This window comes from Corapipo altera, unplaced genomic scaffold (genome assembly GCF_003945725.1).
Source record: "Corapipo altera isolate COAL_440 unplaced genomic scaffold, ASM394572v1 201, whole genome shotgun sequence".
In the NCBI taxonomy this organism is placed as follows: domain Eukaryota; kingdom Metazoa; phylum Chordata; class Aves; order Passeriformes; family Pipridae; genus Corapipo; species Corapipo altera.
In genome coordinates, this window is record NW_020884940.1 from 3,204,798 (window position 1) to 3,223,788 (window position 18,991).

General features: G+C 60.7%; 1 protein-coding gene across 1 annotated transcript; it reads right to left on the reverse strand.

Moving 5' to 3' along the window:
• Window positions 1-377: 377 nt before the first annotated feature.
• ASAP3 (ArfGAP with SH3 domain, ankyrin repeat and PH domain 3) lies at window positions 378-17,356 on the reverse strand. The gene is made up of 26 exons (XM_027661174.1): window positions 17,150-17,356; window positions 13,761-13,833; window positions 13,071-13,216; window positions 11,477-11,551; window positions 11,141-11,190; window positions 10,775-10,901; window positions 8,767-8,852; window positions 7,938-8,013; window positions 7,721-7,807; window positions 7,337-7,446; window positions 7,028-7,097; window positions 6,379-6,466; window positions 5,824-5,872; window positions 5,548-5,732; window positions 5,309-5,442; window positions 4,834-4,928; window positions 4,364-4,544; window positions 3,989-4,074; window positions 3,765-3,880; window positions 3,607-3,674; window positions 3,350-3,457; window positions 2,971-3,217; window positions 2,597-2,879; window positions 1,889-2,033; window positions 1,602-1,724; window positions 378-1,338 (listed from the first exon to the last, which is right to left on the reverse strand). Exons 1-26 carry the CDS (start codon window positions 17,270-17,272, stop codon window positions 1,264-1,266), a joined length of 3,006 nt encoding a protein of 1,001 aa, XP_027516975.1. The 5' UTR covers window positions 17,273-17,356; the 3' UTR covers window positions 378-1,263.
• Window positions 17,357-18,991: the final 1,635 nt, after the last annotated feature.

An 18,991-nucleotide genomic window follows, 5' to 3' on the forward strand; every position in this document is an offset into this window, starting at 1 on the left:
GGGGGGGGGGGGGGGGGGGGGGGGGGGGGGGGGGGGGGGGTGTCTTTATACTCCATATAGTCCAATATACGTGGAATTCTTCTACACTGGAATATCCCGACACATTGGAATATTCCACGTATTAGAATATTCCAGTACTGAGAACACCCCAGCTCTGGAAGTGTTCAAGGTCAGGTTGGACGGAGCTTGGAGCAACCTGGTCTAGGGGAAGGTGACCTTGCCCGTGGCAGCGGGTGGAAGGAGATGATCCTTAAGGTCCTCTCCAAAACAAAGCATTCCATGATTGTGTGATGATAAATGACATCCCAACTCCTCCTGCAGGTTTTGATGCCCAGCACAGCCCTGCCGAGCCCTGCCCCCACCCAAGCACCAGGTCCTTACAAAAACAATGGTTTATTAGAAATCAGAGACAGAAAACATTAAAAAAAAAAAGACTGTTTTTTGAGATGAAACATTTGACACAGAAATGAGAAGGGGGAGAGGGTAAACTGGGGGGGTACAGAGGCAGGTGGGTCCCAAGGGACACTGGCACAAGGGGATGTTGGTCCCAGAAAAATAATGCAAAAACTCCCTTGGAGAGGCCCCCAAGGCTGGGGCGGTGATCCAGCACCCACCCCAGGTGAGGGACATGGGGCAGGGGCTCTGTGGTGCCACTTCAACTCCTACCCCCCCCAAATCAGGGAATGGTATTTCACTAGAGTTTTGGGGAAGCTTTGGAGCATCCCCAAGCCCCACCAGCCCAGGCAGCTCCAAGTCTGGGGTGGAGCCCAGCCCAGCCAGGTGAGGGCAAGAGCCCTCTCCTACTTCTTGCCCATCCCAAAGGTTTCACAGTTGGGGTACAGAAGGAGGCTCGGGGGGAAACGGCTGCCCCCCAGCCCTGCTCCCCTCAGGCTGGGGAGGGGGCTCCATGACTACTTGGCAGAGGGTGGAGATCCCCCATCCCCAAGTCCTTGCAGAGGAAGGGAGAAGAAATCCCTGGGGATGAGCAGAGCCCCTGGGAAGGACAGGAGAGCAGCAGGAGCAGGGGCTGGCACAGAAACCTCAGCCCACCAATGCAGCGAGCGTGTCCATTCTCTGCCCCTCAGCTCCCCAGCGCTGCCCTCCATGGACGGGTTTCCCAGTGGGTGGTCTCTGAGCCCCCTTGGAGGGCAGTGCTCCCATGCCAGGGTCCTGGGCATGTGTCCCTCGTGGTCTGGCTCTGCTGAGCCCCCAGCAGGGAGCTGCCTCTGGTCCTGGCCGAGGGGACAGTGGCAAACTGCCCGGTCAGTCTTGCAAGAGGTGGACGAAGCTGGCGGGGAAGACTCCGGTGCGGGAGCCGTCACCCTCGATGAAGCCAACCTGGGGTGCAGAGATGGGGGTTAGGGGGTGGGAGTCCCATCTCAGGCATGGGAGAAGCTTTGAGGCTGATATCCCAATTCCCAGGGGAATTTAGAGAGGCTAAGCCAGGGTGACACAGCAGCTGAAGCCTTCCCAGCCCTACTCCATGCGCAGATGGGCAAAGGGTTCCCCCATCCATGCCCCCCAGGAATGCCCCAGCCACCTCCAGAGGGAAAAAAGGACCGGGATCAGGATCCCAGCACCTGTGCCATGGTGACACTCACCCAGCTCTGCTCATCTTCCTCCCGTGTCACCACGATCACCTCTCCCTTGGAGAAGGTCAGCTCCCGGGCCTTGTCCCCCTTGCAGTCAGCCACCGCCTTCACCCGCTTCTGCCTCCCCTTGGCCTAAAACGGGGTGAAAAGTGGGTGAAAGACCCCCCCAAAGTCGCTCCCAAGAGGGGTGCAGGGATGTGACACCCCTGATCCCTCCCTCTGCAGCCCCAGGATAAGGAGAGCAGGGATGCTTGGGGATGCAGAGGGTGACACCCCCCCCAAGTCGTGGCACCTACCGGAGCAAATCTCCTGGGCATGGGCACAGGGGGCACCTTGCTGAGAGCGGGGTCCTCGGGGCCACCAGGGCTCTGGGGGGACACGGCCGACCCCGCTTTGCCCACCCCACCGCCGATGCGCCGGTACGAGCGGGTGCTCTCGGAGCTGTGGGGGACAGTGGGGACAGTGTCACCCCCTCCCTACTGGTGCCTTCCCCCTCCCTGTCCTCCTCCCTGGGAAGCCTCAGTAGGGTCAGGGCTCCCCCATGGGACCCAAGGGAGCAGGGTCTCACCCACATCCCCCTGGATGGTGATGGAGAGGGAGGGACCCCAGCACCCAAACTCCCTCAAACCAGCCCGTCCCACCCCATTTTCCCAAAAGAGAGAAAAAAACATATAATATTTTATATAATATATAAATATCATTATATATTATATAAAAATGCATCTATACTGTTACATAAATTTTTATACAATAATATAATTTGCATGGGGGTCTTGGTGTCACCCCCAAATAATCTGCATCACCTTTTCCAGGGACAACCCATCACCCCCATGGCTGCTCTTATCCCATCCTGCATCCCAGTGGCAGCATCAACTCCTTTGGGGTCTCCAGGGGGTGGGAACCCCTTTGCTCCACAAGGGGCAATTGAAACCAAACCACCACAATGACCCCCCCCCCCCCCAACACCCAGTGCACCCCCAGCCTGGAGGTGGGGGGGTCCCTACCCAAACTTGACGGGGGGGATGTCGGGGGCTGTGCTGCCCGGCGGGGGCTGCCCAGGCGGGGGGTTCAGCTCCGGCCCCCTCCGGGTGCTGCTGGCATCGCTCTCGGAGCGGGTCTCCCAGTAGGCTGCCCGCCGGCTCTCGGTGGGGCTGCGGGTGCCGGGGGCCGGGGGGCCAGGGGTGCCATCCAGGGCACCCGTGCTGCTGGCAGAGGGGAGGCTGCGCGGTGCCTCCGCCGGCCCGGAGAAGTGCGGCTCTGACGCCTGCCGGGGCAGCTCGGGGCGCTCTGGGGGACACACACACACAACGGGGACAATAAATCGGTGTCCTGCTGAAAGGAGAACCCCACCACGGTGACACCCTGCCCCCCAACTCACCGGTGGGGCTGTGGCTGGGTTTGGGGCGGGAGCCGCCCCGTGTGGGGTTTTTGAGGGGCAGCGGCGGGGGGATCTCCTCGCTGTGGGCCCGGCGGGGCGCGGGGCGGGAGGGCACCAGGATGCTCTCGTAGGTCTTGTTGGTGATGTCCATGCCCCCCACGCAGCTCCAGCGGGTCTGGGGGCAGGCGGGCGGGGGGCTGGCGGCCAGCGGGGACGTGCCCTTGAAGGAGCGCTGGAGGGGGCTCACCTGGGGGCAGGCACGTGGGTCCAGGGATGCCCCACTGCCACCAGCCCCAAAAAAGGGTCTGCACTCCCCCAGTCCCCCCACTGGGGATGTGGGATCTCTGTCACAGGATGTGCTGCCCCCTCCCAGAGGTACCTTCTCCTCCAGCTCGTCCTCACTGTCGTAAGGGAACTCTGAGGGTGGCTCCCAGTCATAGTCCACGTGGATCTGCAGGGAGAGCTTCCCTGCCTGTGCCTGCTCCAGCTGCCAGGTGGATGGGACAGGTCAGAGGAGTCCTGGCAGAGAGGGAACAGGCCCCAGCAGCCTCCCACCTCCATGCCAGCCCTCCCCAGGTGCTTTGGTCCCCTCTCTCCATCCCAAGCCATCTCCCCCAATCCCTCCATCACACCTACCAGCTCTTCACACTCGCTGTGCTTCAGCCTCCTCGCCACATCCAGAGCCGTCTCACCTGCCGCATTCACTGCCCGAGGGACAAAAGGGGGACAGATCCAGGTTACAGCCTTGCCCCTCCCACCAGAGACCCCCAAAACCCCCAATCCCAGCCCCGTACCCGTGGTGAAGGCGGCTTTGCCCTTCAGGAGCAGCTTGAGGCAGTTGGGCTGGTTGTAGAGCGCGCTGTAGTGCAGGGCCGTGTTCCCGTCCTGCGTCACCCGGTCCAGCGTCCCCCTGCAGGGCCACCGGCAGGAGAGTCAAGGCCTGAGAGCACACAGGCCTCCTGCACACTCCTCCCGTGGGGGAAAGGGCAGGGGACACCGGGAGCACTTGGGGACGCACCCGTTCTGGATGATGAAGTCCACCAAGGGCAGGGAGGATCTGTCGGCGTGGCGCACGGCCATGTGCAGCGCCAGCTCACCTGCCTCCTGCCACGAGAGGGGACAGGAGAGATGAGCCTCGGGGTGCTCATCTCCCCCAGGATGGAGGGGAGAGGACAGCTGGACCCAAGGATGCTCATCTTCCATGACACAGAGGGAAAAGCAGAGCTGAACTCAAGGATGCTCTCATCTCCCACGACTTGAAGGAGAGAGGAAAGCTGGACCTGAGGCATGCTCATCTTCCCAGGGGCACCTCTCCACCCAAAGCCCAAGAAAACTCCAAGCACAGGCACCCAAAGGGGGCAAATCCATCCACGCTGCTAAGTGTGGGGCTCACCTGGCCCTCAGGGCTGGCCAGGGGCTTGGCCAGGTCGTGCCCCTCAGCAAAGGCCTGGAGCAGGGCCAGGAGGTCCCGGGCACGAATGGCTTCCCAGAGGCGGTGGGGATCGTCCCGGCTGCTTTTCTGGACGTAGCGACGCTCCATGTACTTGGCCACGATGTACTCCTTGCGGGCAGCCCTGGGGGAAGGGGGCTTGGGTGGGCATGGAGACCAGAACCCTCCAGCTCCCACCACAGCCAAGGGCACCCTGAGCTCCTCCCTTCTCCCGAAGCCCCGGGATCAAGGGGAAAACTCCAGAGAGGCGCAGATCCCCCACCAAAATCCAGGTGATTTCATCAGGATCCTCCATTCTCACATCCCTGGACTGCATGGAAGCAAGGGCAGACCACACACCATGCACTCCTTTTCCTCCTCCTCCTCCTCCTCCCCCTAGCCCAACCTGAGCCCACATCCTACACCCAACTCACATATCACTGCCAGCTGAGGGCTTGGGACAGTCCTGTGTGGGCAGCGTGGCCTCCATGATCTCGTTGAAACGGGTGTTCCCAATGCTGACAGCCAGCTATGGAAAGAGAGGGATGGGGGCAGACAAGCCCTCCTGGCCACACTCCCCCTGCCCCAGCCAGATCACATCCTGGAGGGAAGGAATCCACTGGATCCACCCAGGACTTTTCTAGAGCAGCACCTCCCCTAGGGGTGATCTTTCATGGCAGTCTGGTTTAGGAGGGAGCAGTTCCAGCATCCCCCTCCTTAGGAAATAGGTTTGTAAAGGCCCCTCCCTTGCCCAAACCACCACACTGGGGAAACTGGGGCAAGTTAGCAAGCACTGGAGCAAACTGGGGACAGAGGAGGAAGAATGAACTCTGGATCCCAGAAGGTTTGGGAGCCCCAGAGGGCGATTCCCAATGGCCACGAGACCTCCAGGCTCAGGGAGCAGCTTACCAGCAGCTCAGAGGTGCTGAGGACATCCAGGGTGAGGGACTGGATGCGGGAATAATGCACACCCAGCTCCCGATGGATGCCGGAGCACTCGATGCACGTCAGGATGCCCAGGTTGGTGGAGAGCCACGTGGGGTCTGCGGTGGGAGCAGCACAGGGGGGGCTCAGCATCACACAGGATGCTGTGACCCCCGTGGGTACCACACCCACACCCGGGGGGGGCGGGGGGCACCCTGACGTACCCGGGGCCCCGCAGTCACAGCACTGTTTGTTCCCTGGCATGTTCTTCACCTCGCTGATGACCAGCCTGGTGAGCTCCTGGATGCCGCCGTCCACCCCGGCGCCCGCCGCTGCCCCGCTGCCCACATCCCCCTTGAAGGCGTTGCTCAGGGCTTCATCCTTGCTGTTCTGCAGCACTGAGACCCACCTGGGCAGGAGGGAGGAGAAGGAGGAGGAGGATGGGAAAGGCAGAGCAGGACCTGGCACCTCATGGAGTGGGGATGGGCTGTGGCACTTACACGACGCACTCCTGCTCGTCCTCCGCTTGGAAGTGATATGTCCTGTTGTCTGCAGGGATGGGGAGAGAAGGGAAGGGGGAGAAATTGTGGCTGCCCCATCCCTGGAAGTGTTCAAGGGCAGGTTGGACTGGGCTTGGAGCAACCTGGCCTAGGGGAAGGTGACCCTGCCTTTGGCAGAGGGTGGAACAAGATGGGCTTTAAGGTCATTTCCAACCCAAACCATTCTGGGATTCTGTCATTCTATGATTCAGGGATGCCCAGGACAGCAAGAATCTGCTAAAATCTCTCCAAAGGAGCTGCTTAATTAAAAATTAAATTACTGCACATCACTCTCCTATCACCTGAGCCCTGTCACAACTTCTTTTTGTCTGAGCTTTCTCGATCTTGGAGAGGTTGGTCCTTCCTCTGTAAAGACAGCCAGGGAGGCACCCAGAGCCAGGTTAAAAGGGTTTCACAGGGAAAACCCACTCCAGAAAGGGAGAGCTCCCACCACAGCCTCTGTCTCAGGGTCAAACACACCCCCTCCAGCCATGGCACCCTGCCCTGGGCACTCACGTGTCACCAGGTCAAAGCATTTCTTCTCCTCGGTGTGGGGCCGCACTTGGCAGGTGAGGAGGTTCAGCTTGACAGGGGGACGGTTAATCTGCAGGGTGAGAGGATGGAGAGGGGTTAAAGGACTGGGAGGGGTGGGATGGGCATCACCAAGGGATTGGCCATCACCATCTCTGACGGCAACTGTGGGGGGACAACCACCAGCACAGACAGTTCCTCTTGGGATAACCAGGGGAGTCGGACCCTGTCTGACCTTTTGCAGGAGAACAGGGTCCCTCTGCAGGAGAACAGGGCTCTGAGATGTCCCTGGCCCACGTCCTCGGTCCCTGCCGCAGTTTCCAGCCTCCAACACCAGGGGGAAGCACCTCCCTCCCAACCCACCCCAGCCCCTTCTGGGCTTGTCTGGACCCTCATCGCCCAACTCGCTGCCCCAACCAACCCCCCCTTCCCTCCCACGGACCCGGGTCAGACATGGGGGATCCCCTTTAGGCTTTCCAGTCCCATCTTGAGCTAAATTCTAAGCCAGGCAGATTTGAGACCAGTTTGGGAAAAAACTAAACCTGAAAGAAAGGGATCTGAAATCCAATGGACAATGGACACACCAAGGCTGCACAAAGAAGGGTCAGGGCTGCAGCCCCACCCCGCTCCTCACCGTGCTGTGGGAAATGGTCAGGCAGCCGTATTTTACACCACACTTCCTCTTCTGCCACACTTTGCGGATCCTGAGGAGGAGGAAGAGGAAGAGTGAGGGTTTCACGGCCTGGATCGCCCACATCCGCATCCCAAACCTCCCCTGGCAGCCCTTGGCACGATCCTGTGGGGCTGTGCTTCCTGTAACTCACAGAGCACAGAACGTCCTGCTGAGCTATGGGCTGTGGGGATCCCAGCTCTGGGGCCTCCCATGAGCATCAACAACACCGGGATGGAGCTGGGAGCTCTCTGGGATAACACTCATCCCTACCCATCGCTCTTCTTGTACAGGAATCCCGACTTCTCCGTCCCGTACTGCTTGTTCCCTTGGTGCTGGTGGATGCTGTAGCCACTGCCAGAGTTCTTCCTGCTCAGGTTTTCCTGAAAAAAAAAAAGGCAGTTAAAAAGCAAAGTGAGAGGTGCAGGAGTGGCTGCTCCAAGTGACCTCATCCTTACGTGGAGTGCAGCGTCCAGCAGGATGCCAGAGACCCCTGTGCCCTTCCAGCATCCAAACATCTCCCAGGTCTCTTGCTCTGTTCCCATGGATGTCCCCTTTGCTCCTTAGCTTCTCCCCATCCCCAACCTAACCCCAGCATAGCCAGCACCCTCCCAATGCTCCTTCCCAGCTCTCCCATGCCCATCCTGGGGGTCTCACCTCCTTGTTTTCCAGCTGCAGGATGCTGCGGAGGGAATCGCGGGTCTGCGTGAGCTGCTTCACCTCCTCCTCCTGTGCTTGGTGGAGCTGCAAAGGGAGGAGCTGCCACCACTGCTGTGCTGAGCCAGGGGCATTCTCAGGGACTGGCACGGGCACAGGGGGGGTGGCATCCCATGGGACACGTCTGGATGGATGGATGGCAGCGTGGGGGACTCACCGCGTGGAGGGACACAGCCAGCTTCTCAATGAAGGGGTAGAGGTTCTGGGCAGCCTTCCAGCCATCTTGGAAGAAACTGGGCGTTTGTTGAGGGTGATTAAGATGCAGACAGGGAGGATGCAATTAAAAAAGAGGGTGGTTTTTTTTTTAGAGGAAACGTGGCAGGAGATCATGGCAACCCCCTCGCTGGGAAGCTGCCCTTGCTTTGTGGCTCCCTGGCTACTGTGATCTGGACAGAGCCCACCAAAGGCCTTGGGATCTGGATACCCCACATATTTGGGCTGTTTGGGGTGCAGGATTGGCCTCTTGGTCAATCCCAGTTCGTCTCACTGGGGAGCAGCTCTGCTGGAGGCCACATCTGGGGGTCTCTGGGTCACAGCCCCAGCCAAGGATATGCCTTTAACCAGCAGGACTGTCCCCCCTGCCTCAGTTTCTCCACTCGAGAGCTGCAGGGGATGATGGCACCCACTCCAGCCTCATGGAGCGATGGGAAAGGCAAGGGGATGTTAATCCTTGCTCCAAACACCCTCATTACGAGCCCCACAGCTGATGCTGGAGCCTCTCAGCTGAACTCATCCCTGGAAATCTAATCCAGAAACCAAATCATCTGATATATCCCGAGCCAACCCCCTTCCCCCAGCCCCATGGACACGTTTACAGCTGCTCAAGCCAACAAAAAGCACATTCCAACTCCCCAGATGCAACCTGGGCTCTGCCCAGCACTTCCATCAACAGCTTTATGGAGCTGGGATGGGAGAAGGAGCCCCCAGGCCCTCGTGGGACCTCCCAAAGGTGACAACAATCCCACCTTTATCCAGGTGGCACCTACTTGTGCTGAGCATGGAAAAACTTGATGAGGCTCTGCAGGAAATCTGGTCCCTGTTTCATCTGAGACTCGCTGGCTTTCAGCAGGTACTGGAGGAGGAGAAGACACCCCATTAGGTGACAGAGACAAGGACCAGCTGAAAATATTCCCAGAGGAAAGAGCAAGAGCCTGCCCAGCCCTCGTTTCCCTTCCCGACACGGGGAGGAGGGTTAAAACACTGGCTGGGCTTCAAGGAGTCGAGTCACGATGTTGGATTTGAAGGCAGCTCACAGGGGACCACCCTCAAAAAACCTGGCTCTGGAAGTTCTCCAAGAGCTGGAAAGTTCAAGGGCTGAGGCCTCCGGGGTTTCCAGCCAAGCACGCTTCTCCTGCTGCTCATTACTTCTGGAGTTAATAAATAACCAAAACTCAAGGCACCTCGTGAAGGGGAAAGGAAAAAAAAAAAATTCCAGAAGTTTTATAAGATATGACCCAAAAATCAGACTCCAAGCAGCAAGCACCTGCAGCACACCAGCCCTGGAGGTCTGCCGAGGTGTCCCGTGGGATGGGGAATTTCAGCTTCGTGCATCAAACCCATCCATCAGCTGCAGGCAGGGAAGGAAAGACCCAGAGTCTCGCTCACCCTGAGCAAAATGAGGAGGGGAAGAGATTTTCCCCCTGCGAGCTCCTCTCCAGCTGCTGGAATGGTTTTGAGCGGGAGGCGAGGGGAGGGGAAGGCAGCCCTGAGCTCCAGGGGCTTTCCATGCTGGGATAGAGCCTCTGGAATGGAGTCTCCCGGTGCCCTGGGTGCTCTGAACACCCTGAGGGGTCACTGGGCTGCAGAGGGTTGTTAAACTGCCCCGTGCAAGCAGGAGATGCTGAGTCACTGTCACAGCACTGCACTCCCTGAACCAAGTCCCACCTGGGAAAGGCCACACGTGCCCAGCTCCCATGGAATGTCCCTGCCCTGCCACCCACGCCCTGGGGTGCACAGGGATGCTCCCAGCACCCCCGGATCCGGATCCAGCTGCACCCACAGCCCTGGGGGTGCAAGATGGCCCACGATGGGGAGACACGACCGCCTCGCAGGGTGGAACAGGACCACGTTCCCACCCCAGGAAGCAGCAAAACCCACTTCCCTATAAACCCACGGGCATCACATGTCCCACAAACCCCCCAAGAAGAGCTGCCCCCCCCACACTTGCAGGGCCAGCAGCAGCTCTCACGTGCACGTGCCCCACTCGCACGCAGGCGCCGTGCCCGGCTCCAGCTCCCGCCTCTCCATGTGCTGTTATTTATCCCACAGTGGAGCTATTCAAGGCAGTGACTCATCTGGCCCTGTCCCAGCTCCCCGGCGGGCGCAGCCTCCTCCCCTCACCCCCTGCCCTTTGCTGGGAGGGGCACAGGCAGCACCGGGTTCTGGCCCTTGGGAACGTGGGAGAGCCCTGGAACAACCCACTGGGGAGTTGTTCCCTGCTCTTATGTGTCACCTTAAAGAGGTTTGTGGGGCTGCCGAGTGTCTGGAGCCAGGACACCTGGGCTCCTCCTCGCTGTGGGGGCCTGGAATTGTGTCTCCATCCTTCAGCTATTCCCATCTCACCTCCTGAGCAGGGACTGACAGCAACTGAGACTGCCAGAGGGATCTGGGGTGACTCCTGAGCCCCCCTAACCAAAACCAAAAAACTCACTTTTTGCCTCAAATGCCACTCAATGAAGGGGGAGGAGCGGGGCTGGGAGGACACGGGTGGGACCACTGCAGAGAAGGGTCACCCTCATGGGGGACTTCATGAGGCACCACGGGTGGTTCTTGAAGCTGCATCCCACAGGGACCCCAATCTGGGGATGGGGTGAGGATCCCTGAGCCAGGACCATGCAGGGATGGGATGGGGACAGCCGAGGGTCCCACACAGCACCCACATGGGGCTGCTTTGGTAGCAGGGACAGGGACAGGCTCCAGTGTCCCCACAGAGGTTAAGTAGAGCGATCCCCCTGGAGATGAACAATCCCTGTATCCCCCCAGGAGAGTCCCTACCTCGCACATGTGGAGCTGGAAGAGCCGCCGCTCCCTCTGCATGTCCTCGGCCACCTCCGCGGCCGCCGGCTCGGCCTGGATGACCCCGGCCAGGCGGGATCGCTCCTTCTCCTTCTCCATCTTCCCCCTGTGCAATGGGATGGCAGTGGGCTGGAGACATCCCTGCTCTGAGGGGTGCCCCATGCTGGAGGCTACGGTGGGAATGGCATCAGGAGAAACATCTCCAGCCCCTCTCCCTGTCCCTTTCCCCTTTGCCTTCCCAGTGGCAAACTGGCACCATCGGTGCCCGACTCCATTCCAGGGACAAAACACCTTTGTGCAGAGTGGGATTTAGGTAGATTTTGCTGGAGGCAGCGTGTTCCTTACACTTTGGTCTCATAATCCTTCCAGGCCTTTTCAATCTGCTTCTTGGAGTCCTGTGGCAAAGGAGGAGGGGGGAAGGTCAGGGAAGGTGACAGAGCTGGTGGCACTGAAGTGGCCAAAGGCTTTGCTTTGCATCACTGCACCCTTGGGGACAGGGGATGTCCCCAGTGGGTCTTCACCCCTTGCTCCCATCACCCCTAACCCTCACTGCTCCCTTCCAGCCCCTGGTACTTGCTCCTTCCTTCTGCCCACAGGCACGAGCTGAGCCCGTACCAGGGTCTCACAAGCATGCATGTCCCCACATGGGTGACCCTGGGGACAGGGCTGGGGGGGACTCACCAGGCGGCCATCCCTCAGCTGCCCCTTCAGCAGGCTGTCCAGGGGGAAGGACACGATGTTGTTCAGGTTCTGCACCTGCAAAAGGCAGAGATGGGGTTACCCCACAGTGGGGGAGGTGGGGGACCTGGAGCCCCAGGTCCTTCCCGGTGCCAGGGACCTCCCTCCAGCTCCATCTCTGCCCTGGGAAGGGTTAAAGAGGCTGGAAGCAGGGCTGGATCCAGGATCCAGGCACGGGGCAGGCTGGGGCTTGTTGGAGCTGGCTGCAAGATGTCTGACGCAGGGCCCTTCCCACAAACCACATCAGCACCGCGGCTGCCAAAACCAAAACTGTTCCCCCTCCATCGACACCTCGTCCCTGTCCCCGTCCCTGTCCCCACACCCAGTAATGCCACCAGCCCCTCCACAGCCCCATGATGCAAAGAGCACCCCCAATGTCAAAGGGGCTTCCCAAAATGTCCCTCTTTCCTGGGGTTTGGGGACAGCAGAGCAGCCACCACCATCCCCGGCAGTGTCGTGCAGGGGTCCACGGTGGGGACACAGGAGCCTACTCCAGACATTCCAGAGTCTTGGAATCCCTCTGTGCATCCCATTTTGAAGCTGTGAGAGCAGTTCCAGCTCCCACGAGACCTCCCCACTGCACCCAGATTTTTTTTTAAAGGGTTTTGGTCCCCTGCAGCACCTGGGGAGAAACCCAGCCCTGGAGCACAGGACCGGCCCCAAACGAGTGGGAATGGGGCACCCTTCTTCTGACAGCTCCAGGGAGACTCCAGGAGGGGAAACACAGCTTTTGGGATCTGGGTGAGGGTCCTGGCACAGAACTGAGCTCGGCAGCATGCAGGGCAGGAGGTGGGGGCCCCCCAAAACTGATCTGACTCCTCCACCAGGACAGTTCTGCAGAGCCCCACTGGAGCATGGGGGTCTGGGTGGGCTGGGACAGGCGGGATGGGGAAGGGGAGGAGCAGGGAGGCCCAGATTGGGGTAACTGGGAGAGAAGACGCCAAAAATCTGAGATTCTTGCTGGGGGAAGGGCAGCAGAAATCAATCTCCTCCTTGAGCAGAGCCAGGGGCCAAAAACATCCCTTGGAGAGGGGGATTTGAAAGGGAATGGAGAGGGGGCCACGTGGGGCTTTGCTGCTGGGTGTGCACGGACCCGGCTCCGTTCAGGAACTGAGTTTTCCAGCGGAGCCATTCCCGAGGTGGGGAAGGCGCCGGCGGCTCCGCTCACGTCCGTCTCTGCCTGCTCCCCACGGCCCCACTGCACGGCCCAGCGTGGCTTTGATTTACTCTTGGCAAGCGAGATCAGAGATGCAATTGAAGTGAGGAAAAAAAAACGAAACAGAAAGAAAGAAAAAAGGGGAAAAAAATTGAAAATAGCAGCCCCAGCTGCCCATGGGATCCCAGAGTCAGCGGCCCCGGGGAGCTGGGAATGAGCTGTAAATCCAGTAATGAGGGTATCAGATGGCCTGGGAGCATTGGGAATGTGCCCCCGAGCCCCAGGATGGGAGGTGGGGATTGCTGCATGCATCTGGGAGGAAGGGGGCTGCACTGGGGTGGGGTGGGGCGTCCAAATCCAGGTGGGTTTGGGACAGCTCACCAGGTTCTTGAAGAGCGCGGTGACCTCGCGGGTGAAGACGGCCAGGTTGAGGAAACCAGTGGAGAGCTCGTGGTTGTTCTGGGAGAGGTGGTTGTTGCCAAAGTTCTCCAGGGCCTCGCTGTACTGCTCCTCATTCTCCACGTGGGCTGTAGGGGGAGACACCAGAGAGGGACATGGGGTGGCCCTGCAGCACCCCGACACATCGTGGTCACACCGTGAGGTCCCACCAGCACCCAGCACCCACCTCCCCCTCACTCCATAGCAGAGTTGGGCTGGTCCTGCTGCAGGACAGCAGTGGTGTGCCCCAAACAACCTTCCTAAGGTTCTCAGTTTCCCTTTTTATGTATATTTCAGACGTTTTCTGGCACCTTAGCATGTTGCTGGGTCACATCGTGAAGTCCCACCAGCACCCAGCACTCATCTCCCCATCCCTCCATAGCAAAGCTGGGCTGATCCTGCTGCAGGACAGCACTGGAATGTCCAAAACAACCTTCCCAAGGTTCTCAATTTCCCTTTTTATATTGTCTTAAGGCAATTTTTGGCACCTTAGCATGCAGCCACGTCGCCTTTCACTGGCCAGCACCCATGGCCACCCCACTGTCCGGTGTGATCAGTGTTGGTGGAGAACAGGACTGTCCCAACCCCCCCCAGCCCCATGGTCCAGGGATGCCCTCCTGAAGCCCAACTCACTGAGCCCAGAGATGTGAATGGCTTTCACATATTTCCTGATCCTCTGGAGCACAGCTTGGTCCCCATCCAGGCTCTGAGAAAGCAAAGAGAGAAAACAAACGGAGCTCGTTACCGAGCTCCCCCAGCCCAGCTGGCCCTTGGAAAGGCTGCAGCTCTGCCATGCAGATGTGTGGGGCAGGATCCAAACTCCCAGGGCTGGGAAAGGAGCTGGAGGCATCCTGGGGGTGCTGGAGCCACGGCGTCCAGCCGGTCTCTGTAGCTTTGCTGCCAGGCAGGGCTTTGGCTGCCCCTGGAGAGGAGGGTTTGAGCAAGACGGTAGCAGGGGGTGAGAGGCTCCTTGGATCCCAGCAGCTTCCAGCAACCACAGAAAAAATGCCTCCCTGGCTCTTGCAGGGGCTGTTTCAACTAACGAGGAGGCATCACATCAGCCCATCCCCACAGCTCAGGACTAGGCACAGCACAAGCCCAGCTTCCCACAGAGCCAAAACCAGGATTCATCTCCTGCTGATGGCGACCTAAATCCCATAAACCCCCGTGCCAGTTGTGTGCTAAACCACAACAACCCCACAACCAGGGATGTGGCCTTCCACAATCCCCCCTGCCCCGAGCTCAGGCAGGGTCTTGCCTGTGGCTCCCAGCACCGTGAGCTTCCCTGCAGCCCCACCAGCCACATCCTGCACTGGTTTGGAGCCCTCCCCATCCCCATCCCAGTCCCTCCATCCTTCCCTACCTGCACAGCCCCCGTTTGCACCCTGAGCACCACGGCAAACTCCACCCCAGCCCAACCCCAGGCCAAGGGGCTGCAGCATCGCAGTCGAACACAGCAACAGGAAAGGGTTAAGGGTGGCTTGGCTGCAGGTACCAGAGCCATGATAACAGGCTGGAAATATTTAGAGGGTGTGAACAGCAAGAAGGGCGAGGGATGAAACCGCGGAGGAATTACAATAAAGAGGCTCTCTCTCTGCTCTGAGCTCTGCTGAAGGTTTTGGGGCTGATGTCAAGGCCTGATTTCCTGACAGCAGGGTCAGCCTGGCTCCAGCGCCACTCTCCCAGGCCCTCCTCATTGGATGGGATGCTGTGGATGAGCTTTGGCCAGGATGAGCTGGCTGGGAGAGAACTGGGGCTGAGGTGGGAGCCAAACCCCCCGCCCAGAGGGGTCCTGCAATGCATCTACAATGGGGAGGATGTTGGGGAGCACCAAAGCCCCCCATGGCCCCTCTCTGCACCAAATCCAGCACACCAAGGCCTCCAGAGCAGAGGGATTCCCTGTCTCGGGGGGGGAAGCTGGGGCTGGATGCCTGGATGCTCCAGGGTTGCAAACTTGGCACAGTCACAAGAAGGGGAAACTGAGGCAGCATGAGATGCTCTGGATGCATCACTGGGAAAATAGGGGAAGAAACTGCTCTGAGTGTCCAGGATGGGGCAGCTCATCCTGGTGCCACCTCACGCTGCAGGAGGCTGAATATGGGGCTGGGATGGAGCAGGGATGGACATAAGGCTTTTGGGATTGGGTCCATGAGTTTACCAGTGGGGACAGGGCAGAAGAGCCTGGCACTGGGGTGGTAAATGCAGAGGAAATCCCTTCATGTTGCTGCCCCAGCAGCAACACTGGCATCCCTCATGTACCAGGCTGGCTGCTGGGAACACGGGCCTTGGCTGCACAGGGACAGCCCCCTGGATGGAGGGCAGAGATGTTTGGAGCCCCCCACAACACCCATCACCCCTGGGCTCCAGGTCATGGGGCAGCTGAGGACAGTGGGGCCAGGAACAGGAGGGATTCCCTGTGGGATGGAGGAAGGGATGAATCCCCGGGCTCCAGCCTGGGGACTCCGGGCAGGATTCTCAATGGGGGCCATTCTTCTGCATCCCCCCCCGGCACTGGCTCGTGCCGCCCGGAGAAGGAGCCGCCGCGGGTGCCAGGGCCAGGGTGACAAACTGCCAGGCTGGGAGCAGGATGTGGTGCTGCCCTGGGGGACAGGGGGAGCTGGGAGCTCATCTGCCAGCTCTGCCACTGGGTGCACCAGCAGCCTCTGCCATGTCACCCTGTCCCAGCCTGGAGGTGCCCGGTTCCCTCTAACACACACACCCAAAACCAGGGCTGATTATCCCCCTTGGCTGATGCTATCGCCCCATCGGGGTTCTGAGGGTGGTGTGGAGCTGGTTTAGTTGGATTTCCCTCTTCCTCTCGTGCTGGGACAGGGGATGCCAAAGGCCTGGCAGTGGTTTGGTCCCCTCCCTGCAGCCTCCAGTGGGACAGGGGGGCTCAGCCCCGTGGCCCCCATGGCACATGACACCAGTCACGATTCCCAGCTCTCTCATGCTCACTGGAGCTTTACTAAGCCAACCCCACAGAGACCCCCTGCCATTCCTGGGGGACGCCTCTCCCCCCATCCCAGTCCCCTTTACCCGCAGCCTCTCCGAGCAGCCAAACAAAATTCCTGCTGCTCCCTCCTGGCTGGAGCTGCCTCCCCCTTCCCAGCTGGGAGGCAGATCCATGGTAGGAGATCCACGGCAGTGACCAGCATGCACTGGTGGAGACTAGGATGCCCCATGGTGTGTCCTCAGATTTCCAGCCCCAGGACACCCCTCCCACTGCCTCCAGGGATCCCAAAGCCCCGGCACCTGGGGCCCCCCGCTCGCCGCCAGCCCTGGCTCTCCTTCAAAGCCATTCCTTCGCTAAGAGGAGTTGGCAAAAGCCACAGGACCAGCTGGAAACCGCCTTTATTCCAGGCGGGAGAAGGGGGACGAAGGCACCCCCCGCCACCTCCACCCTTCCCACAAACGCTGCCAGGGATTTTGGGGGGAGCCTAAAAATGGTTTTAATCTCGGGGAACCTCCCTGAGTCCCATCGGAGCTGGCTGCAGCACAGGAACTCGACAGCGGATGAAGATGTGGGGCTGATGCTCTGGGGGGATGCCTTGGCCCCTGGGAAGGGAGTGTCTACCCTGGATCCGGGGGAAAAAGAAGGATGCCCTGGTCCCAGGAGGGGCAGAGGGGAATGCCCAGATCATCGGACTGGGGGATGCTCTGGCCCCAGGGATGCAGGGGGACGCCCCGGCTCCGGGGACATAGGGGGATATCTCAGCCCAGGGAGGCACGTGGAGCTTTAAAGGAGGCTTTAAAAAAAGACTGTTGCCCATTTCTACAGGCTTTGCCCCCCCCAGAAAACCGCACGCTGGGGCAGCTGACTAAATGCAAACAACTTCCCTACCCGAGGGTCCCAAAGCACCTGCCTTAGGGTGTCGGGGTGAAGGGGAGGAACCCCAAAAAAACAGAAACCCGAGGGAGGCGCAAGCATCAAGGGATCAGCACCTACGTGTGCGGGGGGGTGTTCCCAGGTGGGGTGCGCAGCCCGACCACCCCCCCCGAGCCCCTTTGGCCCCGCTCACCTCCTCCAGAGCCCCCACCGCCCCCCGGCACTTCTGCATCTTGGAGGCGAAGGCGGCGGCCGGGGAGCTCAGATCCTCGCCGGTCACGGCCAAGAACTCGGCCACGCTGAGCTGCTCGGGCATGGTGCGGGGGGAACACCGGGCGGGGGGGGGGGACACCGGGGAGGGGACACTGGGGCTTTGGGGGGGCACGGGGAGCGCGCGGGGGGCTCCCCCTGCGGAGCGCCCCGGGGGTGCGGGCTCAGCCCGGCTCAGCGCCCCGCGCCCCGCACCGGGAGCCCCGCGCGCCGCACCGGGAGCTGCTCCTTCCCTCCCTCCCTCCGGCCCCTCCGCCCGCTCCCGCCCCGCCGCCGTCACGAGACGGCCCCGCCCGCCCGCACGTTAAAGGCGAAGAGCCCCCGGGATCCCAAATAACCCCCCCCAGGCGACCCCCGCGCCGGGGGATGGGGGATGCGGGGTCTCCCGGTGCTGTGTGGGGAGGAACGGGAACCCCCGGGGTCTGGCTGGATCTGCACCTCCGGACTCGCCACGGCACGGCTGGGTGCTTTCCCAGGCAGGCAGCACTCACATCACCCCGACATCCACCTTTCCCAGGCACCCAGGACCCGCTCACCCCAACACTCACCTTTCCAAGGCACCCCTCAGCCACCTCACCCCGGCTCGGCAGGACATGGAGACGCAGTAAAGGATGGCTTGGGATTAAACCCAGTCCCCCCCGGGCACTGGTTTAACTGGAGGCTGCCCCCACCCTGCCCTTCCTGAGACCCTGAGGGGACAATCCTTGAGCGGGGGACAATTCTCAAAGCCATCGGTCCTTTGTCTCGCTGGAGGGGACCTCTGAGCCCACTGTCCCCTCACTTATCCCACCCCTCACAGGCCCAAGGAGCTGGATTGTGATGTCCCATTCCTGGTTATTTGCTCTTCCCGGAGGAACACGCAGGACACGCCGGGAGAGGCGCTGAGGCTGAACAGACACCGAGAACATCTCCCCACGGGGCTGGTGACAAACTGGAACAGAAGGGGACAAAAAGCCTCGGTGGGGCTGGTTTGCCATGGGAGAGGCCAATATGGGGGTGAGTGTGCTTTGCAGCCCCCTCCACGCCCCTCGCACCAAGCACCCCTCACCCCCTGTAGGTCAGAGGGTGACGAACCCTCGACCCCTTTACTGAGCCAGGGGTGAGGCTCAGTAAAGCTCAGATCTGTGCCTAATCAGGTCCAGCCCAAGCCCTGTTCTATGTCGGCGTAATTGGGGTGCTGGGAGGGACCAAGGTGTGGGAAGAACGATCACAGGCCTTGAATGAATGGCTGTGAAGATTCCATCCCTCAAGGCACCGGCAAGCCCACGGTTTGGGGATGCCCACCCTAATTTGGAGGGGACCGGGCATCTGCCGAGCTCCCGGGACATCCCTGAGCAGAGCAGGGCTCTGGCAGACGCAAGGTTAAGAGGCTGCAGCCCAGGCAGGACGGGAGCAGGAGGGGTTTGGGGGTTCCCCATGGGTAAGAGCCTCCCTCAAGCTTCTCTTCCCCCCGGTGCGCCGCAGGGTCCCTCCGGGCGCGGGGCCGGGGCGGTCCCTTGGCTGGGGTGGCCCTGCCACCTCCTGGCCGGCCCGGGGACTGCGGGGGGGCCACACGACCCGGGGACATCCCCCGAGCTCCTGCGGGACACGCAGCCCCACGGGGATGGGGACATGGGGACAGGGTCGTGCCTACAGCACTCTGTGCCCCTCGCCTGGCTTACCTGGCCCGGGGCTCTCCTCCTCCTCTTTCTTCCTCCTCCTCTTCCTCCACCTCACCAGGTGAGCTACGTGCCACAAGCTCAGGTACCACCAGACATCAGTGGGT

Excerpts from the sequence above, each read along its gene's own strand:
- ASAP3 (XM_027661174.1), bottom strand. The coding sequence starts at position 17,272 with ATGCCCGAGCAGCTCAGCGTGGCCGAGTTCTTGGCCGTGACCGGCGAG. Across the intron at positions 5,733-5,823 it reads GACGAGCAGGAGTGCGTCGT|GTGGGTCTCAGTGCTGCAGA; the intron begins GTAAGTGCCACA and ends CCTCCTGCCCAG. Across the intron at positions 2,034-2,596 it reads ATCCCCCCCGTCAAGTTTGG|CTCCGAGAGCACCCGCTCGT; the intron begins GTAGGGACCCCC and ends TGTCCCCCACAG.